The sequence below is a fragment of the Athene noctua genome, chromosome 6, assembly GCF_965140245.1.
Source record: "Athene noctua chromosome 6, bAthNoc1.hap1.1, whole genome shotgun sequence".
In the NCBI taxonomy this organism is placed as follows: domain Eukaryota; kingdom Metazoa; phylum Chordata; class Aves; order Strigiformes; family Strigidae; genus Athene; species Athene noctua.
The window spans coordinates 34,974,800-34,999,850 of NC_134042.1; the positions used below are offsets into that span (position 1 = coordinate 34,974,800).

The 25,051-nt window shown below is 40.8% G+C and overlaps 1 protein-coding gene across 1 annotated transcript in view; it reads right to left on the reverse strand.

The window, feature by feature from the left end:
• Positions 1-9,353: 9,353 nt before the first annotated feature.
• FBLN5 (fibulin 5) overlaps positions 9,354-25,051 on the reverse strand; it is a 47,188-nt gene continuing 31,490 nt past the window's right edge. The window contains exons 5-11 of the mRNA XM_074908555.1: positions 23,077-23,199; positions 19,845-19,961; positions 18,781-18,900; positions 15,848-15,970; positions 15,177-15,303; positions 12,178-12,373; positions 9,354-10,171 (exon numbers count right to left, since the gene is read on the reverse strand). Coding sequence (XP_074764656.1) covers positions 10,010-10,171; positions 12,178-12,373; positions 15,177-15,303; positions 15,848-15,970; positions 18,781-18,900; positions 19,845-19,961; positions 23,077-23,199 — 968 coding nt within the window. The 3' untranslated portion in view covers positions 9,354-10,009. The remainder of the gene's footprint in view (positions 10,172-12,177; positions 12,374-15,176; positions 15,304-15,847; positions 15,971-18,780; positions 18,901-19,844; positions 19,962-23,076; positions 23,200-25,051) is intronic.

Here is a 25,051-nt window from a genome sequence, read left to right on the forward strand (position 1 = left end):
CACTGACAGAAGAGAAGGTACAACCTCCTTCTTCCATCCACAGCTGTGAGTCAGCTCCAGAGATACCATTGCTTTATCCACAGAGCTCTTGCTGAACAGAGAGACCCTGGGAGGGGCTGGGAGGATACTGTCAGAGCAGATTGGTCTGGCATTGTGAAAAGAGCAATAAAAGGCGAGGGGGTCACACTATTCAGTCCCATGTGCAACCCCATCTAAGACAAACATGACAGAATGTATAATAAGAACAACCTGAAAAGCAGACTGTAAGCAGCTAGAGGAAGAAGGGTGCAGTGCCTTAGGTCTAGAAACCTCAGATTAGGCTACTTGAGTTGTATGCCAACAGCTAAATCTGAGCAACTTCATTTCCTAAAGTGTCCATTCTCCACCAAACTGAGTGGAAAGCCCAGCCGTTCAGTGACCTCACGGGTCAGGCCACTTCGACCAAGGCATCCCAGTGGGGACTGAAGAACCCGAAGTCTGATCATGGGTCAAAGACCTACTTTCTCATTTTCTTTGAGCAGTTCTAGAGTTGTTTGCTTCTCCTGAAATTTTGCAGCCCAGCATTCCTGCACTTGGCCTCTCTTTGGCTTTGCGTGTGTCCGTTTCAGTGTAATTTTTCTTGACTGTGTGAATTAATGCATTTGCGGTGCAGTGGAGGGAACTGACGTGTCCTCATGATACTATAAATGAGCAGCAGCAGTTCCTTTGAGTTCAAAACAGCTATAGAGATCTTTATCGGCTTTCTGAGTGGCTTGTAAATCGTCACAAACTCAGTGAATGGCATATTACCTACCTCCCTTCTGCAGTGAGTTACTTGAGTGATGAGAACGGGGGGGACAACTGTGTGACATAAGTTCATTCACTTCCCACAAAGCAAACCAGAGCCAGGCTTGGCTGCCCTTGTGATTTGCTAAAATAAGAACATTCCATCTGCAAAACACAAACCCAACCAACAAACAGCCAGACCCCATTAGGCATGGGTCATTGAGTATGGTGTGGGTGGAAAAGCCTTTCATGTACTAAAGTCACAAGCTATGTAGGTGCAGGTGGGAGTGAGAACTAGCTACTAGTTAATGATTTATGTATGATGAAACCAGTTCAGTCTAAATTATCTTATATGAGCACTACTTATTAAGGAGACAAGTTTATTCCTCAGAGCTAAGTCAAATTCTGCCCATAGACTCATGCTGACTGCACAAACCCCTGCCATCACTGGTCCATGTTGTGCCTTCAAGACCCAGTGCAACTGGTACTGCGTCAGGCTGGGAGGAGAGCTCATCTCCTGGGATTCTCCAGGAACACCTCCAAGGCTGCAGCATGCAGTCTGTACAGCCTCCCATATACCCTCTGAACATATGCTGAGTAAAGCATGGCTGGTGCTTGGGGGAACTGGGCAAGGGAACCAACCCTACTGCCAGAAGCAATGACCTCTTCTAACCTTCATTGGAGTTTCAGGGGAAAGAAATGCCTCAGATATGTCCAGGTCCTGATACAGATAAAATAGTATTACACAAAATGCTAATTTGAGCCTTATCATGCATAAACCCATCAGGAAATGAAGATAAAATGTAGACATATACCTCCAAGTATGGGCAAGTTTACAACATAAAAACTGTGAAAGAAAATTTGCCTCCTGAGAGTTAATTGTATTTTGCTTTGAAGTTTTCTCTGCTACTGTATATATTTTACTAGCGTTTATGACCAATAAATGTACCAGTATCATTGATCCTTGTTTAACTTGCTTTGCAAAGGGGTTACATGATTCTGCCATGAATGCTTGCAATGATCCTATATGATCACCACTAAACCAGGCAATGATCAAAATAGACTAGAATTCAATTATAATTTTTGTTAGCAATATAATTTTTTATTTTAAAAAAGCTTTAAAATAGTCCCTACTGGCGTATTCAATGTAAATTGTTCACAATGTGTAAAAAAATACAAGAATTAAAAGCTCATTTTCTGCCACAGGTGAAGTAATGGTTATAGGTTAAAGGGGCAGGACAAGGGACATTGAAACCATCCATTTTAAATTACAGTATTCCTCTTCCAAAAAGAATGAAGACTACAAAATACAACATGCTTGCTAAACTGGACAGCCTGCAAGTAAGAGTTAAGAGAAGTGACTGTTTAAGCAGAAGCAGAAGTTCTATGGAGCATCTGTTGAGCTGAGCAGTGAGTCCTTCTCCCTGCATATGTACAGGTTGCAGGAGAAACTGTTGGTATAAGGTGGTGCTATATGTGCTATACCTTAAATTGTGCTTATAGGCTTCCGGTGTCCAGTGCATCTCATTAGGTGACAGATTGGCCAGGCAGCGTGATTTTTTTGAAAACGGATGCTGCATTCAAACACATGAATGCTGCCCTCCTATTTTTACTGAGGTGACTGTTAGCACTTTTCTGTCTTCCAAAGGCCCAAGCAAAGCTAAAACACTTCATACAGCAGGAGAGAGACTTACCTCAGAGATCCTGAGCACTGAGAGCATTCCTTAGTACTTTTACATTATCTCGGTTTGTCCTTCCCTTGCCTCTGGCCATGCCTGCCTTTTCCTTGGCCCACCCATCAGCCACCCATTGTGTCTGCATCCTGGTAAGGATCAAGTGTGCTTAGTCCCATTGGTGAGAGACATGGATGCTGGAGTTCAAAAAGTGAATTCTTCCTTTGCCTGATGTTGCATGGGATGTCTTCATTCCAGAGCTATTTATAGGCTACATGGGCACTTATCTTTCTAAGGACATAATCTCCTGTAAATTGTTTTGTGTTTCTGGTTGATTTTTTTTAGCCCATAGCAATAATATCATAACCAAAGCACTGAAGGTTAACTAACGAGCAAGCTCTTTTCTATTAACTTTCTGGTTCAATTGTAATTTTATCCCTCAGTAATTCTCTTTTTTCATCTATGGGAATGACTTTATACTAGTTTCAACCAAATACACCATTGTAACTCACAGCAAATCAGACTGGGTAGTTCTAAGTGAGCACAGCTCTGGGGAATAGCAGAGGAATACAGTAGAGCTTGCTGCAGGTAGCATGCATGCGGTAGGCAACAGCTTGGCCCTGTCATTTAAAATTTTCCATGTATGTATAAACACAGTGAGAAATTTTGTACACATTATGAAGTAAATATCCACTTGACAATATTAAGAAGGAAATGAAGGTATCTCCCCTCCAGCTGAGGACATGTCTCTGAGTTTTGTACCTTCCTCACTGACCTGGAGTGTAGACTTGGGTTCGCAGGTGTTTCTGATTGCTGTAGGAGCCTGGGGAGCACCTGCTGTGGTTTTGGAAGCAGCCAGTTTTTCTGTCCCCCTCTCCTACCTGAACAGCATCAGATGTCAGAGTCCAAAAAAATATTTTTAAATGACAAACTAGATTCAGGTTTTCTTGGGGATACTGATTTGAATAGCAAATCTGTGTAATCTTGGCAGGCCTTCTGCTTCTTTGTTTGCATTTCACATAATCTACAAAATGAGTTTACTGACCAAAATGTTTATGAAAAAGTGATTTTCTTATGAATACTGGAGAACTCTGGTGCTGGACTTTTGAATTATGTTTGCATTATGTGTAGGCAGCCAGGAAACACCATATGTTTTCAGGATTTTGTCAAAACTAACCTTTGTAGCTATGATTTCACATGTTGAATACAGAGCATTTGCAGCAAGCTGCTGATAACAATCTCCAGACTAAGGTCCCAGTCTTGAAAAACACATGCACATTCATTACTCTGTACATGGCAGAATCTCAAGGAAGTCAACATAATCCCTTATAGGTTACAGAGAGGAACAATTTCTATGAATGAATTATGAGCCGTGACTCTGCAAAGGCTTACGTGTAGCTTGATGTTTTAACAATATGTAGAGTCAAGTGCCTGGGTTGGCCTTTGAAGAACAGGAGTGAGGAATCATTCATGGAAACACATCAATGAATGGCTTGAAACACCAGAGGAAATTTTGCAGTGTCAAAGGACATCTCAGGAAGTCTAAAAGTACCCAAAGATAGTGCCCACAGAGAAAGAGATACTGCAATCATACTACTGTTTATTTACTGGAAACAGTCTTTCAGCTCTACTGTAAAAATAATACATATCTGTTTACATTTATACCACTGACACTGAGATTCAAGACTTAAAATAAAACTGGGCTAAATCCAGACCTGATGTAAGGTGGTTAGCAATCACTGACTTCAGCATAGTGGTGATCACATTGCACTCTGTCTGACTGGGCCAAATACTCTGTTTGCAAACTGGCAAAACATCATCCAAGGTTTGAAGAGCCTAAGGATGTATTGCATAAGCATGTCCTTATCAGGCTTCCTAAAGGGCCTTGAGACTATCAAGCCAGCATGATACAGACACAATTTCAGGAGAAAAGTGATTAATCAGAAGCTGAAATAGGATCTATTGCCTTCAAAACTGGTGGTGTGGTTGTTTTTTTTTTTAATACTCTTTGTGAAGCCAAGCTCTGCCAGCAGGCTGGGCAGTCTCTTCAGCCATTCAGACCTAATACTTTGTTGTAAGTGTGCCTACTGACATTGCAGCGGGAGAGGCGTACAAAAGCAGCAGATGGGCCAACAGCACTGCCTGCGCTTCCAGTGAAATGTATGAAGAGCTTGTTGTACTGATGGTGGGTACAGAGGAACCTGGCAGCAGATCTGCCTTGGCTATGAGAAAAGCAGCTGAGGTCAGTCAGAGCCTAGAATAGACACAGCCTACGATCTCCAAAAAGCAAAGTAAAAAATGTTATGCAGTGCTAGAGGAGAAGTGGAGTTCACTCAACATGTGCTTGCAGTGCATGACCATAATGACATCACTTGTCCTGGACAAACTCAAAAGGGAGAATGAGTGACTTCTGGGATATAGGAGGCAATTGGAAGAGATTGAGTATTTTTGGAATTTTTGGTCGTTGAAGTGTTTTCTAAAGATCCCTTTGCTACCCAGCTACATTCTTCTACTCTTACATCAAGGTTAATGCATCATTATTCACTTGCTGGTGTAAAAATGTATCTGCCTTGTACCCAAACTCTTCCTTGTGTGACTTCACCAATATTAGTTGAAGTACACAGTTTGGCTAATGGAAACCTCTAGAGGGATCTCAGAAGTTTGAACTAAGAACTGGAGTAAGTGAGATTTCCACCTCTGATATACACACTTACAAACATCAGATGCACTCTTCACTGAAACAAGTGATGAAAGAAGCAGCTGCAGCGTCAGAGACATTCCCACACAAACACCTCTGGACCATTACACTCCCTATGGCACTGATCCTCCATCACAGGTCACCTTTCTGGCCAGGCTTTCTGCAGAATCCCTGAAAGTCTAGTTGTGACCATCAGCCTCACTCTTCATGCATAGAACCTGCTTTAGGGTTGAACTGTTCAGAAATATTCAGAAGTTTCAAAGGCTTCAAACAACAAAATGTGATGGGTGTAAATCACTTGCCTGGACTCATATCAGATGAGGAAACACAATTTGCTTGTGCCGTATTATCTTACAACTCTTTGACTTCCAAATGAAGAGCCACAACTACCAGAACCAGTTCTAGGTTCTGTGAATTCTCCGTGGATACTGATACATGCACAGTGCTTTACACACAGACAGGGAAGATCCTAAGGATACTTTTTCTCTTTCCATTAAAGAGAAGCAAATTACCACCAGCTGAGGGTTTTGTCCATCCAGGATAGACATTTATTTTAACAATAGTGCCTGTCAGGCTTGAATAACATTAGGGCATACTTTTATTCCTTTTTTGTTTTTTAACATGTCTGTGCTATGAAATTTCCATTGTGTTCTAATACAGCTACATGCTATGGAAGATACTCAGTAGCATATTCTGTGAATAAGCCAGACTGGAGAACTTGAATGACTACAAACTGTACTGATTCTATTGCTCTGCTTGTTCTAGACAGAAAAATGAATATGTATGTTATGCTGATGCTGGTAGCACGTTTATGAGACAATGAAAGTTGACCCTTCTAAAAGCTGAGCCAGAAAAAGGTAAATAAGAGTACAGGCCCGCATCTTGAAAAGAAGAAAGCTCTGTGTGAATGATTCTGGACACTACACTCAAGTGATGGTGGGTCACCAGGTACTCAAAGCAGCTTAGTTATTCTCAACAAAGTCATTGCTATCAGAGAAGCACAAGTTGCAAAGCCATTCTGTGGAACCCAGCAAAGTCTTAGGTAAAATAACATTTTGTTGTCTGTGTCCAAAAAAGTCAATCCCCTAAAAATATCTCAGAGTCAAATAAGCCAGATGATAGGACCCATTCGGTTCTACAGCACCGGATCATTCATCTCTTGGCATTCTTCTCCCTCTGGCATCTAACCTGACTAGCATGAATCTCTTGGTTCATGTATCAGATTAGGTTTTCCTTCCCAATCATTGTGATCTGTATTAAAGATTACTGCCATATCTGATTTTGTTTACTTTTATTCCAGTGATTGCACTGGCAATAGGTGCTGTACAAACACATAGTGAGAGGCAGTCTTTTCCTGAGGACCTCCATTTAAACAGACAGGCAGGAGAGGCAAAGAGCTGTCCCTCCCCAGCTCGGCCAGGGAACAGCTCTGCCACCCTGAGCAAGTACCGAGGAGCATGTCAGAGCAGAGCCAGAGAGAAGGCACACGTACCCAGACCAGGGTCAGTGCCCTTGTCGGGTGCCAGCTGGAATACTATCTATTAACCATATGGTAAAACTCTTGTTGTTAGAAAATCCTCTGCAATAGGTTAAAGAATCCATCTCTGAGCAGACCTCGAATACTGTCAGCTTTTAGGGAGGCCTGGCCTCAAAGGAGAATGTGAATGTATACAGCAGTTGCAAGTTTGCATTAGTCACTTTCATGCTGTAAAAATCTGACATGCATAGTCCTTTTTTTTATGTGGTGAGAATTGCTGTACTATACAAGCTTGCGATGGTCTATTGGAAACAGACCCCGGACTAGGAAATGGAGAGTTTAGATGTTATAAACTGCTAGTAATTTATTATTTTGAGATTGGCATATATTTTGGCAAAGTAAAAGTTGGCTGGAGTGATAGCGAGTGATGAAAGATGTTATGGCGGTTGAGAAGTGGCTGAATTCCTTTGTTTCCAGACTTTTCACTTTTTATTTAAGGCGCAGAATGTTTATATAGAAAGTGTAATATTGTTTTATGAGTATTTTCTGGACCCTGCTAAAACCAAGCATTCAAGCTTTACTCTTCTTAACTGAGTGTTTTGTTATGAAATCCCTCTGGGTTTTGATGTTTCTAAATGAGGGTTAAATCAGGTTGGTATGTGGGGGCCATGGGAGAACAGCCCAGAAGTGAGAAACTGTCTGATGTCTAACAGGGTGGGCTTCCTCTCCAGGTGGTGATGTGATGGCAGGAAGAGAGAGGGCGTTTCAACTGGGCATGAAGAAGCCATAACATAGGGGCACAAAAGGGAGAAAAAGGGGCTTTTGAGCACTGGGAAAACTTTCAGCATGTTAAGAATTTAATGTCTTTAATGCAAGACACTGCCTGTCCCTTGTCTGCTCTCTGGGCCACCAGAGACTGCTTGTTTCCCACGTCTCACTTCCATTATCTGGGACACATGAGCACTTTTAAGCCCCATGGTTATAAACTAGCATTCCTCCTTCCTGGTCATCTCTATTTTCCCCTCCAAGACTGAGGTACATGATCAGCCATGATACACTCAGGAAACACATTCTTGTTTCTGATATTTCTCTGCACATTTCCTCTATATTTATCTCCTCCAAGTCAGCTACTCACAAAACTTATTGGCTTCTTGCCCTCAGCTTGGCCCACTAAACACTGGAGTCAGGCTCTAGCTTTTTTGTTTTTACAATAAAGGACGGCCTGTGTACAGAGCTCTGAGCCACAGGATCCCAGGACATTGTAGCAGCATGGGGAAAACTTTAAACCATTAAGAAATGGAAGCTGCTAAAGCACACTCAGCTCAGTGTTTCACTGCTGTGAGCCATTGCATCAGGGCTTCCTTCAAACTGAGTATAAGTGAAAAGAACAGAGTCTCTACTAAAGCTAGGGAAAGCCAACTCCAGACTAACAAAGCTTACTAGGAACGAGAGAGTCAGTGTTCTGATTGTGTCATGCAGTCTGTGTTGTGATAACTTTCCAAGCCTGTATTCTCCCATTTAATACTCGATTTTAATGAAGACCTCCCATAATGCTTCTATTCTGCTCCAGCCTACTCGCATTATAGTCTTCAAAAACTCCTTTTCCCAAGTAGCATTAAGCAGTTCCAGTCACCAGAAAGATGAAGCAAAGGTTATCTTTCCTGCCATTGTCATGCTGGAGAGCAAATAAGGCAGTAAGGAAAAAGCAAGGGGAAGAAGAAAAAGAGCTTTTTTCAGAGAAATTTAAGAACAAGGCATATGAACCCTCATCCCTACTAAAATAAAAGACCAAAGAGACAGTGGCTTCAACAAGGTAGGCATTATACCTCCGAACTATACAATTATTTTTTTTTCAAACTCCTCATATATATAGATTTAGCTTAGCACTGTGAGGCCTCAGCTGGAATACTTTTCACAGTTTTGGGCACTGCACTTCAAGAAAGATGTGAACCAACTGGAGAGAATCCAGATGAGAGCAACAAGAATGATCAAAGGTCCAGAAAATGTGATGTATGAGGAAAGACCAAAAGAATTGGGTTTGTTTAGACTAGAGAGGAACAGTCTGAGAGGAGACATGACAACAGTATTCAGACATGTTAAAGACTGCTGCAAAGGGGAAGATAAACTGTCGTCTACTTCTACTGGAAGTAGGCTAAAAAGCAATGGATTTAAATTACAACAGTGGAGATTCAGATTAGACTTTAGGAAAAACTTTCTGTTGGTTACAGCAGTTATACCTGAGAAGACATTGCCTATGGAAACTATGGGATCCCATTGTTTGAGGCCTGAGTACTGATATAGTGGGGTCTGCTTTATGGCAGAGGTGAACAATGACACCTGTCCACATCCTTTTCAGCTTATTTTCCCCAGGGTTAGGAATGTTGGAGAGAGACTGCACGTGAACAGAACAATTAATTTTTTCTGAAGGAATTTGGACGGGTCTGAGCTGAGTTGTCTTTGAACAGGAGATTAGTTGCAGCCTTAACTACAGAATTAATATCACTACCTCATAACCATTACAAACTGTTTGCAACTATCACACTCAGGAAAACAAGAAAGAATAAAGTTCTGATTCTTATTTGGTCTAAAGTCCCTGGACAATATTCTGGCAGTGGAGACCTGTGTCAAAGAGCCTGGGTGTAAATAAGCATAACATCCTAAATATTGTGAAACATACCATCCAGTGATAGATTTCTATGAACTCTGTTATATAGAAAGATTTAATACAGGAAGGAACCCAAACATGTGACACTTCTTTAGAAAGTAGATTACATAGTACAACATGTATTTTGGAATGAATTTACAATAAATTTTAACTATAAAATAGAATCAAAGAAAAATAGATGAAACTAAGACAAATGCAGGGTTCATTGAGACAAAGTGCTGACTGATAATTCCAGAGATAATTTGGAATGTAAGTTAGCACTTCTGAGATCCTTTGTTTCAATAGGAGGCTTTTTGTTTCCGTTTCTGCTTGTTTGTCTGCTTTCCATTTATAATGAAAAAAAAAAAAAAAAAGGCAAGATTGCAAAAGCCAGCTTTTTCCTCAGTTTCTCTGGTGCTTTTTGCTAAGCAGCCTTGGAGCTACAAAGGTTCACAGTCTTTCAAACATAGACTCATACTCTAAAAGTGTTTACAATGGAAAGAAGAGTCCTTAAAATATATGACCACATAGAGAATCATATGGGATCTGCTGACAATACATCTTCAGCTGGATGCATCCTGGTAGGGACCGTGCATGAAGAGGCCTCCCTCCTCAGACAGGCATAGGTCACCGGGTCTGTGGAAATACTGATTTGGTTAGAGCTGCTATACGTACTGGCTTCTGAGGAGGGAGTTCTGCAGAGGAGGAACCGTCTCTTTTATTTTAGTGTTTCCAGGGCACAAACTCAAGGTTTAGAAGGAGTACTGTGATACGTATATCCGCAGCCGGATGACAGAGCTTCCTCTGAAGTTGATGACGGTGTTAACAGTGATCATTTCCAAGTCCAACTGAATAGTACGGGGCCCTTTCACGGGCCGGGTCATCACCAGAGTAGCGCTGATCGGTCCCGTTTGCTGTGCACAAGAGAAAGCAGGTCAGATTTTCAAAAACAGCTCTTGAAAACTATTGTCTAATTAAGGTCTTCAAGCAGCCAAAATAACTGTTTTCTGTTGCATTGTTTGAAACTACTTTGATTCATGGGAGAAATAGATTCATTTCAGCATTTGGTTCCATTTCAGTGTTTCTATGAACTATCACCTTCTACAGTTTGTAAAGCCTTTGGGACTCCTGCCACATAAAAGGAGCTATTGAACTTAGAAATTTGCCATTGTCCAAATGGAAAAAGATGAAAACATGGATTTAGGGTATAAACAAGTGGTGACACCTTTTTTTTTTTTTTTTTTTTGTGAGATATTATTTTGTTTGATGTAAAGAACACTGTTACTTTGAAGCAGCGAACACCAAGAAGGGGTTATGTTAACAGAGCTTGGAGAACAGATGTTCCTATGTGAAAAGGATCGGGGTTTGTTGTATAATTGCATATGTTAATGTCACAAAACCTTATCCTCTAAAGAGAACTTTTAAATATGTGCATGCACTTCAGAAAATCTGTCTTTTAGTAAGTGGAAGCAGACTTTTAATGTATCTGGCTGGAGTGGTGTATTAAGAAATTTTTGAAAATCAGAGCTTCTGACGTTAAAACCAAATGCAACTTGTTTTCCAGAAGAAACTTATGTACACAAAGTGGGACCTGTTTTACCACGAAACTGAGCATTTGTGTTACCTCTGACCAGAGAAGCCTGGCAAATCTGTGAGGAGGAGCTGGGTGGGCTGCCCGGGCTGGGCTGTGGGCACTGGTTCCTCAGCCCCCAGGGAGCAGTGTCTGGGCCCCAGTTCCTCCCCAGCACCCCTTCCCTTCCCGCCTGCTGATCCCACTCTTCCCAAAGCTGCAAATAGGCACCAACCACTGGCTACCAACCTGGCACAGGGACAGTGCTGCTGCCAGCTGCTTGTGCAAGTGGGGCGTCTTAGGTGACAAATGAATGCGGGTGTGATAAATAAATAAAAGAAAACAAGCAGACTCAAGCAACAGTGATGGTCTCTGGAGCCATAGCACTTGGTGGGTTGACCCAGATGAGGAGAAAAGGTCAGTGGGATCAGTAATGACTTTGCAACAGGAAAGCTCTTGGAGGATGTAAATGATCATTCCTGGACCACGTGTCATTTCAGGATTTTGAAACATTTTCCTTTTTTTGAAGTGAGAATCTGAGGCTGTCAGGAGAAATGTGTATTGAAATCTATCACACTACTGGCTTCTGTGAGGTATGGGAACCACTACCAATAGCCACTGAACATCACTTAATGTGAATTTCAAAGCCAGGTTTTGCCTAGGGTTAAAAATCAGCCTTATGAATGCCACAGTGCCTGGTGGCTGTGCATCATTCTGTGCAGACATCACCCCTGCATGTCAGGAGTGCAGTAAAAATGACTGGGTAACAGAGATATCTTTTGAAGAAAATTCAGATTTAAAAAAAAAAAAAAAAGTAGTTGTGTTTTCTCTAACAGTGTCTACATACAATATGTGTTCTCAGTGAAAAAAATACATAACAAATGAAAGCAAAGAACCGAGAAAGTCAAGTCTTGGGCTAAAGGGGGGTGTGTGTGCTTACTTTTTTGGTTTTCAGATTTTTCAATTTCCAGTGAATGGTTTAATAAAACAAATAAAAATTGTTGACACTTTCAGTGACAATTACTGATTGTCCATCAAATAAAAAAAAGTTTGGCACAATAGTTTCTTTTGTGCATGGGAGACCTGAGCTATTCTTAGACATGGGCACAGCCCTGGACTTTTTCAAACTTAATGTCTCATAAAACAGGCATGTTTGCTTTGGGTAGGTTACATTCATGAAAGAGCCAGCAGCCCCTGCAGATGAGCACACTGCTCTGCATGTCTGCCTACAAAAATGCCTCATACTGAAGGTTTAAATGATATTCGTTAAAAACTGAGTTCTGCTGTCAGAAGGGTATTCAGCTAACAAGAAGATACTCTATGTTTTCTCTCAGTGAGCACCAGACTTACCCGCATGTAGAATTCCCTGCCCTCGTTCCCTGATTTGATTTGGAAGATGTAATAGGCTCCAGGGTAGCGAGTTGTTGCTTGCATCTGAAAAATGTCAGAAGGCACAGACCGCCCGGACACCATATCCATCACTCTGTACAAGATGGTGAATGGCTGATCTCTGCAGCCGGCGTTTTCAGCTGGACACATGCAGCGGCTAATTGTCAGAGACAGGATTGTCATCAGAGGTTACAAATTGCTGTAATATTTGATTCTTTATATGCAAATACAGCTGCCTAAATAAATAATCAAATAATGTTGCCGGCCGTCTAAAAGAATCAATGAAACTTGTAATGAATTTTCCCACTTTTAGTATTTACTGGCCTACCTATATCCCTGCCTTTTTTTTCTTGTCTTCTAGGCAAAAATATCTTGGCATACTTTGTCTCCTTAGATCACTCGAAAATCTATACTTTCTTTAAAGCAGCTCTGTAGGTGTAGACTATCCAATACATGTTTGTTCTGATAGTAATTTAAACTGAACTGTCCCCAAAACAACATTAATTATTGGGTCATTTCACTGATGAAGCTACGTAAGTGTTGTATTTTTTGTTTAACAATATTTTATATACTACATGAAAACATACAGCGAGACATCCTGGATCAGATCAAAGCTCTGGCATCAAATAGAGGGCCCTAAGGAAGAGCAGGATACCAACCAAGTCAAGTGTATGAGACTTCCACCAACAGCCTCCAATTGTTTGTGACTCAGGAAATTCTTGAAATGAAGGTGTGTATTCAACAGCCCTTAATGCATTTCATATCTGTCAGCTTCCCTTTACACCCCCATGAATGTTTGGCATACACAGACCCCTTCATCTCTCCCTGTCCCTTGCTGACTTCATCTGGTGCTTCCAGTTCTTCTATTGAAAGGAGAGTGGCCAGTCAATCCCTGCTCATCCTCCTCACACAAGGGTTTCATATTTGACCCTGTTCATGGCTGAAGAGTGCTAACTTAGTGGTTTCTCACAAAGAAGCTATTCCATACTTTTGATCATCCTTATTTCTCTTTGTGAACCTTTGGCCAGTTATATTTCTTCTGAGAGGAGAGGAAAGAACTGTACAGTCTTGAAGACATGGGTACACAAGGGCATGTGCTCTAAGGAGACTCTCTACCTATTAACACTTCAAATTCAGATTGTTTTTCTGACCTCTAGTGAATATTGCAGATCATGCAACTATCTATAACAACCCTTAAATCTCAGTTTGGACAGATTATGATCAGATCAGTTCTCTGTTAATTTGTGAATTTGGGATTGTCTTTTTACTTTACATTAATCTACACTGAATTTCATCTGCCATTTTTATTCCACAGTCATTGAGGCTCCTTCTGCATTTCTTTCTGTGCACCCTTTTCTCTACTGTCCTCAGATTGTCTTGCAGACTTTGCCCATCTCATGGTTTATTATTTTTCCCAGGTTGCTTACAAATACATTGCACAAAGTAGGTCCAGCTCAGACCTCAGAAGAACTTCACTGTGAAAGCTGACAATTTAATACTATATTTATTTTTCATCTTCCAACCTCTTAATCCTCTGTGCCATGGACTTCTCTCTTCCATATGTCTGCTTAATTTCCATAATAACCTTATGTGAAGTTCTTTTCAGAAGCCTTTGGAAACCCAAACAGACTGCATCAGTCCATGTGCCCTAGCCACATGCTGCTGGTTTCTTCAGAGAACTCTAATAAAGTTGTGAGGCAGGATGTCCCTTTATAAAAGCCACATCGGGGAATTTACTGGAAGAGTTGGGTCTTTTTGCCTATTTTTTCTATAACCTCCCCTACTGACACAAATTTCAGACAGTTCATCTGGCATGTCCCCCATAAAAAGGCTCCTGGCACTACAAACACCCAATTCCTTCCACAGAAAACACAGATGCAAGGAATTCACTTGGCTTTTATACTGACCACTTCTAGACATATGCCACAAATTAAATGCAGTCATATCTAGACATGAGCCAAAGCCACCAAACACAAAGCTCAGAGATCAAGAGTTCTGGTGCAGGCTGATCTGTGAGGACTCTATATTTGGCCTCTGGGTAATTTAGATACAGAGGCTTCAGATATTTCAAATTCCAGTTTAGACTCTACCACCTCTGAAGTTAGGTAAACCCAGAACTGGAAGAACAGAACGTGTCCACTCCTCAGCTGCCCTAGTTCAGAAAGCAATATAAAGACACAAATACATTATAATGGAGAGAAGCCAATTCTTCAGTGCTCGCCTTTCTATAAAATACATTAGGCTACTAAGCAATCCCAAATAATTGGGTTTAGTGCAAACACTATGGATGAAATACTATGGGCTGCAATATACAGAGATCTGTCTGGAGCTGAAATTTTTTGAGCCCCAGGCAAATAAATACCTACAAAATATAAAAGGAACAAGCAATTTTTAGAAATGTGGGATTTTTTTTTTTTGCTTGCTCAAATAATTCCAAATTTAGACAGCAACAGTGCTTGCAGCCCTATCCAGACATACCCAATCTCAGTTTGTGGGCTTTTCAGCACTTTTAACCTTTAAGCAGTAGGAAACTACTTGTATCCTGTTATAACTAACATCTAATGTTTTAAAGTCCTTCCTAGACATAAGCTAGTCAATATTTACAGGAAATAGTCATACTAATAAACAGGCTGCATTTGAACATATAAGTCAGTTAGTAATGTAAGTAAACGTCTCTTATTACATAACAAACCTTGCTGCTTTCTGTACTCACTGATGTTTTTCCAGTCTAACTTCTCACACATCTGAGTATCATATCATATCCCACCTGGTGACCTGGTAAGGAATTGCAATTTATTATTTTATAAAGCTTACCAGTGGTAAATGCAGCAACAGCTTGTATGTATAGCTCTCTAGACACACTTCATGACTGTGTTGGGAAAATGCAGCTTTTTTGGTTCACTCTAGATACGCTTCATACAGATAGAATTTGCTTTTGTGGCTGTGGATATGTTACTCACTTCTCATTAATCTGGATATAAGGATCCTCACATCTTACTGGGTCTAAACATTTATATTCTCCTGGGATATTGAAACATGTTTGCTGTGGAGTGCAGGTGAAGTTTCTGTTTTCACATTCATTGATATCTAAAACACAAGAAACAAGAGAAAGGCTAAAGCAGGGAAATATGTGCAAGACACAACTTACAAACTGGTTTCCATCTTAAGGAATTGCCCCAAAATTCACAACAGTCTTGCACCATCAAAGTGGCCTTTTGATAACGGTCCCCTCTTTTAAGATCAGTTTTTACTGCATTCATTTCTGCTTATTGGGGCATTCCCATATGCTAAGTGCTGCAAAAATAGAAAATAAATTTGCTGCTCAAACTCTCTGACCTTAGAGAATGGGAAAACTAAAGAGAGACGTGCAGCAGAGAGGAGAGGAGAGCATCTGAGGGCTTTCCTGTATAGCTGTTTCCTAGCCAGTAAAGTCTTACTTACAACACACCAATTCACCTCAGTGGGACTATTCACATGATGACATTCTTACCAGAATTACATAATTGGCCCCTGTGAGTATTTCACTGTGCAATGCCAAGACCAAGCATCTCAATTCTTAAAAACCTCTTTCCAGTCACAGGACCTATTTTCTGGTCCCCTCGGGTCTTAATCAGCACAGGAATGTTCTTACCTTGGCAGCTTCTGCTATCGTCAAGCAAGTTATAGCCCGAAGGACAGATACAGTAGTAAGAACCGGGCCCATTCACACATTCGTGCTGGCAGAGGAACTCTGAGAAGCTGCATTCATCCATATCTGCAGTGGTAAAACAAAGCTTAGTGTCTTTGGCTTCACAGTCAAAAGAGCAGTCCCACAGGCAGGTGGCTATACAGACTATGTGCCCATCACCCAGCTGGAGCTTGGTGCCCTTCAACTCCCTAGAGCTCTGCAGCCACCTGGCAAAATGCTATACAATAAGTTCTTGCTTAAACATTTTTCTCTTAGGGAAACCAAAGCTAATGTGGAACATAATGTGTGGCTTTTATTTATTGATTTTTGGTTTTGAATACCTGTCACCAGTTGGCCATGTTTTTAATTCTGTTTTCCATCAGAGATAGAGCTACTCCAATACGAAGCTGCAACTGGAATTTGAAAGGAGAAACTTGGCAGTGGTTTTCTTTTTTTTTTTTTTCTGGAGAGAAAACTTCCCTTTCCCAGGGCCACATGGGTCCCAGCAGAACTCCTGCAGCCAGCCCCGGCTATTTTATGTTTCTTAGCCTCTAGCCAGTTACTTCCAAGGCATTCCAGCAAGAGCTCATCCCAGCTTGGGTCAGACCTACTGGAAGGCCCAGCCATCTCCCAGATACCCAGTAAGCTAAGCAGTCTGTCAAATCTCTGACTGAAAGCAAAAATTATGCTCTTTTCCTCTTCCACTCATGAATTGACCAGTCATTGTATTCTGTATAACTGTGCTCCAGCAAGAAAGATGAACCTCAGAGCTGCACATGGAGGCATGGCTGACTGAGGGGAAAACACATGCAAAAGCGCTAGACTGAGGGAAGCTGCAGTTAATCATTTCCTTATTTCCCTGTTCAAGGGAAGAAAGAAACAAAGGCTAGAGCCCCAGCCAGGAACTCCCAAGTTCTTATTCCCAGCTCTGACATGCTGACTCTCAGGCAAATCACTTTTACTCTTCAGACTGAATTTCCCTTTCTTCTAAACTGGGCTCCATCCATTTATCCACTTTTGGTGTTTTGTGCAGATGGATTGGAAAGTATCTGAGGTCCAAATATGTTAAAGTGGCTTTATGGCTGCAACCACATTATCAAAAGGGAGATGAAAGGAACTCTACACCCACATAGACCTGTCATTGTGTGACCTGCCCCTGTGAGTTTGCTGGGAAAAAAACACCTTGCTGACAAAACATGGACAGAGGGCTGACTCCATCAAGGGACTGAGGTATCACCCACCCCCTTGAGGTGTCCTAGCTCAAACCTCCAGCACATCAGATTCATATAATATGTGCTCAGCTGCTGTCAAGTGCTGGAGGGATTTAAAGTCCCAAGGGCCCTACATTGCTGCTGCTGAGCCCACACAGGACAGGCACACCTTTGCTGTTTCTAAACACTTCTGGCATTCTGCTGACTACCTGCAGAGGACAAGATGGTCAACATTTCAGAACACATCTAATGCACATGCAAGACCTCTGTGATTAGAAAATAATGCCAATATTGGAAAAGCCAGGTTGAAATCTTTGTCCCTCTCTTTGAATTGGGGCAGGGATGCTTCTCATCTTCAAGGTAAGCTGGATGCTAGGCCGTGGGCTAATCCAGTGGCTGTTGAAGTACAACTGGATCCTGAGTGTCTCATAGGAGTGTCCTCCTAACCAGGCATTCCCTTTGTGAACCTCAGCGATGTCTAGTGATTGTTTCTGAAATGAAAGAAGCTCATCCAAAGGAATTTGACCTGCTTTGACAAGCATTTTCTTGAACAGAATTGTCAAGACAAGGTTTGCTGCTCTAAGTCTGTGTGGTGGACAGTCCCTTTTCCTGGCTTAACTCTCAGACATAAATGAGGTTCAAGCAACACCTCTTCTGCTGTCATTTTGTACTAGCAGTGTTGATGTGGCATTGCATTGAACTTAACTGGTTCAAGCCCTAAACTAGCTCAGGAACACATAAAAAGGTGCAGGAGTCTAAGATGCAGAAATTCCATTAGAAAGCAGAAAACTTAAGTTAGGTGTTGCAGCTCTAAATGTTAAATGCACAAGACCCTCCAGAGACTCAAGTCTTTGTTCATTTCCTTATAATACAGAGGTTTGCAGGAAAAAATAGCTTTAGAAAAACTAATCTATACACATACTGCCTATCACATGTCTTCTCTCTCAGAAACAGCATGTTACATCTGTTTACTGTAAATTAAAAAACAAGCATTTTCCAGTGTGTTTTTCCTTCCAAGAAATATTGGCTGGATTCTTTAATTTTATCAGGCTGTGGGAACATTAAGCACAGAAATAAGTTTTGCCTTCAATTAAAATAAAGCAATAAAATAAAAACAAAAACAAGAGAAGAAAAAGTACAGTGACATAAGCACAGTTTCTTTTGCTATGTGATGAACAGATTAGCAATAGCTGTACTTAGAAACCATATATTGTTTCTGAAGTGTAGCCAGAGCCATAGGGGAGAAACGGGGGAAGGTTTCAGACAGAAGTGTGCAGTCATAAGAGCAAAAGGAATACTTGCATTCAACAGACAAATGGAAAAGTGCTTTATATAAAGTATTTCTTTAATCATGGAAGGATGTTCTAGGACTATCCCTACTTTCTCAAATAAAGCTTCCCGTTCAGCATTACAGAGCATTTTCTTATGTTTTACTGTTATCCTGGAGCTTTTTAATATTCAGCTTATTTCTTTAAAACTATTTGCAGCCCTCCTCCATGGTGCTTTTCTGGGTATTTGCTGTGTGCTTTACCTGGAAAGAAGATCATGTACGTTGCAGCTATCCTGCTCCTAACCATGGACCAAGCAAAAAAACTTTTTGAAAAGCATGCACAAAACAATACATTGGAAAAAGGAAACATAACAGAATTAATAAAACCAAACCAATAAATAACTAAAGACAGTTACCACTGCAGTTAACTCCGTCAGCTTCCAGTTCATAGCCAGGTTCACAGCGGCAGAGAAAAGAGCCATAGGTGTTGACGCAGGTTTGAGTGCAAGGGTTTTCGGTTGTACATTCGTTCACATCTATGGGAAACCAATGCCCAATGCATCAGTGACTTCTCCCCAAACTCTATTTTCAATTCATTACTGTAAAGCATTTCAGAAAGATTAGCTGTATAGTCAGAATGATTTGTTCTGAAAAAAATATAACCAAGTCAGTATTGTTATTGGGATTCAGGCTGATGCCTGGAAATAGTATGTTGGAAACACAACATGCGTGGAAATGAAGCATTTTGGGAATGTCTTCAATCAAAAAAATAACATGGAAGATGGGATGAAATATTTATTACAAATGTTTCTGTCTTTATCCTGCAATTTTAAAACCATTGAATTGATTTTGTCATAACAGACCTGAGACAAAATGCAGCAGGATATTTCTGAGGATGATAATGCAATAAGGAACAGTCCTCATGGAAACCTACAGCTAAGACAAAACCTTTTTTTTTTTTTCTTTTAGGGCATTAGCAGCTTCTGAACACTGTTAGCACAGACCATTTCCTGCAGCATGTGGGAAAATACTCCCTGCTTAGCTAAGGAGAGGCTTTATGAATAGGTTGTGTTGACTTTGATAGAGGTAGCACATCACAGCAAAAGGAGGTCTAATGATCAGCATCCTAGTCTGGAACTTGGAAGACTCAGATCTAATTTACTGATTTGACAGAGTTTTTCTGTCTTAGGTGGGTCACACAGCTTCAGATTTTAAAAGGAAATTCAGTGTCCAAACTCTTGGTGATTTCAGTGAATTGAGTAACTATATTTTAGGGGGCTTGGGCCTTCATGCATATTTCTTCTGATACACTGGTCTTGTTGCACCTGTACACCTCCGAGGTACTGTGAAAATACAGAAATACCTCAGGCTGACAAACCTATGAATATCTTCGAAAGCGGTGTTGGGAAGGTTACTTGCATTATAAACACTAAGCTGGGTTGGGACTAAAGCTTCAGCCATGGTTTACCACACACAGTACCTTGGCATGATCTTCCATCATCATTAAGGGTAAAGCCTGGGTTGCACGTACAGGAGTAGGAACCAGGCACATTGGCACACAGCTGCTGGCAGTAGCCGTAGCGACATTCATCTATATCTACAGATGGGAAAGATGAAAATTAGGGGTCTGCATTTTCACATGCAGGTACAAAGCAGAAAACACACTGAGTCAACAGTATCAATAACACAGAAATAACCTGGCATACTGGTTATGGATCCAGCAGCCAAACTTTCAGGTGTTCAGACCCAGATTTATAGTTAAAATACATCTCTACCCAGAAGAATATAGTAATGTCATTTTATCCACATCAGTATGTCCTGTGAACTGACTGTCATTGCTGTAATCTTCAGCTTAATGTGATGTGATGTCATCAGGGACCCCAGAGTTAGTCCCTTTAAGCAGCTACCTCCAGCATACCTGAAACCTTTTTTACCTCCACATACACCAAAGCTACTCACTAGAAAAGCAGTAAGTATTTGTTACTAAATACTTGTTTTTTAGAGAGGATATTCTTTAAAGACTTTTTTTCACATAGTCACATTCACATTTTGTATTAATCTTCAACTGATAAGTTATAACTATAAAATGTAAACAGTAAATGTAATGCCAAAATAGCAGCTTGGGCTGAATTGCAGAATTAGCAATACATGCAACTGACTTTTAAAAGCACAAGAAAATGCCATAACATATATACGTTGGTAAGTGCTAGAAGAGTTTTGCTCCTGGAGTACGAACTGGAGTGAAACACCTGGAGTAGTTGTCCTTTCCAAGGCTTTACATTTGCTGTGGTATCAACTGGCTTTTGATTTATGGAGATATTTTAATGGTTACTCTCAAAGCTTTGAAGTTAAGAAAACCAAGTGTATTATCTGCAGTCAGTTTACGAGAAGGAGAAAAGCAGGAAGGCACAGATTTTGGTGAAAGGGCTCTTGCTGTAGGTTCCAATGCACGTGAAAATGAGACTTACAGTGTTGTCCCTACGGTTCATGCATATACATATATATCTGCAGGAATTCCAGAAGTTCATTATTTGTTAGCTAAATTGGCTGCTTCCTGTTTTAGTGTTAAATATTAAAACTGTGTTGGGAAACTGAATTCTTGAACGACTCAAACATTTACGTGATGTGGTAATGCCATGAAAAAAACCCAATGTTGGGAATCTGTTGTATAAGTAGTTACATCCTGCAATTCAAGTTTATGTTATTGGCCTCACTGGGGCAGTTTTGCCATAGAAAATATCAGGAAACCATTCTAAAAACGTCAACAGTCTCGGAAATACTCTCTCTGTGTAAAATAACAAGGACGCTGACACCCAGTTTTACCCTTACTAGCTTTTATTTCCCACTGCATTCTAAATAGAAAGATAACCTAAAAGCCAGGGTCAGCTATGGTATGTACACCAGCAGTAGGAAAATCCTGCAAAAAGTTACAGGGGTTTTAAGTAAATTAATACCTCATTTCATTGACACAATGCATTACTTTAAATGCATGCTTTGGCTTTTGCAGGGCTGTTATCTCAAGACTGCTACATTTTGAGGTTAAGGACTTCTTCTTGTGAGTGAATCGTGTGGGCACTGCTATACTGGCTCCTCCTGTACGAACTTTACTGGGATAATTACACCAGATAGAAATGTAGCCTTTTGTAACTGTGGTTTACTAACAGTGCACCAAAAAACCCTGTCTTTGAAACCCAACCCAGCCCTCTGATTACAGTAAATGGTCTTTTACTGCTTTAGGTCAGCAAAAGTCATTTCTCCAAGGCCAGTGGAAAATGTGGAAAATTGAGACGTTTTTGACACTTAGGGAAAAACATAGCAATTCTAAACACAATTTGCTTTTAGCTCTTTGCATTGCCTTGTAATTAAGGTGGGCAACGCTGGAATTTTATTGCCTGTTTTAAACAGCATAATCGGATACTTGAATCAACTCAGCAGTGCAGTCATTTCAGTTCTCTGTCACATCCATCAAGCAGTAAAGTACTTTAGATCCATGTCCAAATCCTGAACGCTGCACACAAGCCTTTCATTTGGGCTGCAGCTGGGAGAAGTAAATGGGTAACAAAACAGATGATGTGGAGCAGAATCCCCCTCCCTGCCCTACCTCACATATGCCTGTACAACCCCTGGTACAAGTTTTTTTTCCCCAAGAGAAGAGGAATTATCAGAGATTAAGAAGCAGGGGCTTGTGGACTTCATATCCAGGGGGAACTACAAGACAGTGACCCCCCAAAGCAGCTATGGCTGCACAGAGCCCAGCTGGGACAAGGCTCAGCTCTGCCCCTGCCAGGTGAGTTACACAGCAGCTGTTTGCAGCTAGTTAGGAAAGCAGCCATGAGTCAGTCCTTCACTGGAATTGGTGCTTGGGAGGAGAAAGTTGGAAAATAACTGGAGAGACTCCAGGGATGAATGGGCAGGGAAAGCCCATTCTCCTTCCAGCAGAGGTGTTGTGACAGTACAGTCCAGCTCCACAGAGCTGGCAGGGAAACAGCCTACGCCAAGGGGAAAAAAATAATAATGAGTAAACTTAAAAAAAAAAAAAAAGAAGTTGTATCCTATCTCCTAGGTCCTATCTGTGTACCTAAAATTAACATCTACTTCATCACTCCATGGGGAATGGCCTGGAGAAGAAGGGAGATGGAAAGTTTTGCTGTGCTGTTTGTTGAGGGATGGTTTTTTCAACAGAGCTGAGCTGAAAGGATGAACAGGACATTGCTGCAAGGAAAATAATAAAATCGAAATAAAACTGCTTGGAAGCTACCTAAATGGCACCCAGTTCAGAGGTAATTTTTTCTTGCCCCCAAGCAAAAGGGTTGATTGAATCTAGGGATTTGCTGGCCTGTTTCTTGGTATCAAATACTGATCCCTTTGAGTCCACAATGTCATGGTGTGGAAAGGACAGGTCTGTGGGAATAAATCTTTTTGTATACATGCTTGAGACTGATCTTATATGAAAGGGAAACCTTCAGACTGGAAATATGAAAATCCCACATGTTACATGGATGTTAGTCATATGGCATTTACATCTACATTTTTGTTCCACAAGGGACTCTCTCTGCCAAGCATACCATTGGCGCTTACAAAGTTGAAAGACAGTTTCCACGTAGCTGAAGGTTTAACCATGTACTTGACAAAGATGCTTAGTGACATTATTTCAGCTATTCATAGGTAAACATACACAGATGCTCATATACCATATTGCACCAGGTTTTTACCTAAACACTGGCCTTCTAACAGCCAGTAGCCTTCAGTGCAGGAACAGGTATAGCCCCCCTCAGTGTTTATGCAGATCTGGGTGGGGTTACACTGGTGAGAATCTGAAGCACATTCATCCACATCTGCAACACAGAAATACAGCAAGAAAATATTAGAAATGGCAACAACAAAAAACTGTTCCCACTGTACAGAGACTTGCACTCACAATGTGTACACCAGCTCCATGTGAGGAACCAGAGTGTGGTGGTATAGAGAATATGACCATAACCTGCAGTAAAATTCATTAATAAATGTCTGATGGCAGATGAGAACTACATGTGCTCATCAAATCTCTCCCTTTTGCAGATGACCCAGTGTTTCTCAGAGCTCCTCAAGAAAGGAATCACATCACCTCAAGCTTTTTATTACTTCCACATTTGCTTTGTCACTGAACTGGGATTTTCATGATACAGGGCAGTGTTCAGCCCTAGGGAAAGGCTGCTGAAAGGGTAAGACCACTGCAGAGTAAGATGAATGGGAGTTCAAGAGATGTACAAACACAACTCAGACATATTAAAAAAATTACCTCGTATCCCCACCAATGCAGATTATCTCACTGTAATTTTTCTGACAGAAGGTTCAACCAAAATCAACCTTTACCTGACAAAAAAAATGTATATTTCCTTAGAATCAATTTCCTGACAATAAAACTCTTTTATTTTTATTTTTTTAACCATCCTTAATGTATTTGGGTTTTTATTACAACCCCTTCGGGTGTTTTTGTTGTGGGCTTTTTTTTTTTTTTTTTTTGCAAAGGAGGTGAATAGCATTCCTACATTTATATAAGCCAAGACCCTGGAACCTAACTGATTAAAAATGCCTTTCAGAGTCAGAAGTTCAATTTGAATCCCTCCTTGCTCAATCTCTTCCCTGATGTTTCTGGCATCAGGCTTGCCTCTAGATGTCAGAAATGGAAATATCAAAAGATAAATTGTATCATTTCTTCAGCCAACTCAGATTTCTATGTTTTATTTATTGATACTTAAACTATTTTTTTATTCCAGCATACTGTGCACTGGCCTTTGCTGAAGTACTATGTCATCCAAGCAATGCTACTCCCTTGATCCCCCTGATTCTTATTAACCCAGACTTTGTTGGGTCATGACTGAAAGTATCTCACAAATGCACTGGTCTGGAGCAGGCAGCAGAGGGCAGGAATTATGTCTCAGTATCTGCCCCTGAGGCACCTAGTACAGCCAGTCAGCTGTAAAATCCCAGCACTCATGAAATAACTGATCCAATCTACTACACCAGCATATCTAACATGTTCAGATATATAAATAAATACATACATATTATATATATTTGGAGAGAGACTAGAGTTCTTATCTTGCCAACATCTGCACCAGAGCAATTTATGGTGAGTCAAAGCTGGTAAGATAACAAGAGTGGCACAATTAGAGGTAATTAACTCTGTCGGAAATCAGTTTCCATGTATTTATTGGCCGGATGAATGTTGGCAAAATGGTGGGGGAAGTGGGAAGGAGGTAAGATAACAAGTCTAGACTAGATAGGCATGTAGATATGTTCTTCAGTTCAGCTATTGCAATTCAGCTCCTGTGACTGGGCTAAAACTTCCAGATCCTCCCTTCATACAGCATATCACGCATAATCTGAACACAGATTTTATCTAACCATAAATTTAATAAGAATGACATTAATGTTTTCTAAATGAAAAACCTCTTTATTTGTCATGTTCACTTATTGTTTTAGGAGTGGGACCTTGGGATCTGGCCAGTTCTGCTGTTTCTAGCCTATCCTGAGTTTAAAAAGGAGATTTTAATTTTCCATGCTCCCTGCTTCCAGTAATATTAATAGATGAAGCACAGTGGAGACAAAATAAGGGTCAAGGTCTCACCACCACATGTGGTAGCTATGCTGCTTGAAGGCTATAGATCCTCCACTCTTCTGTGGTGCATCTTTCTTCCAGGGGTA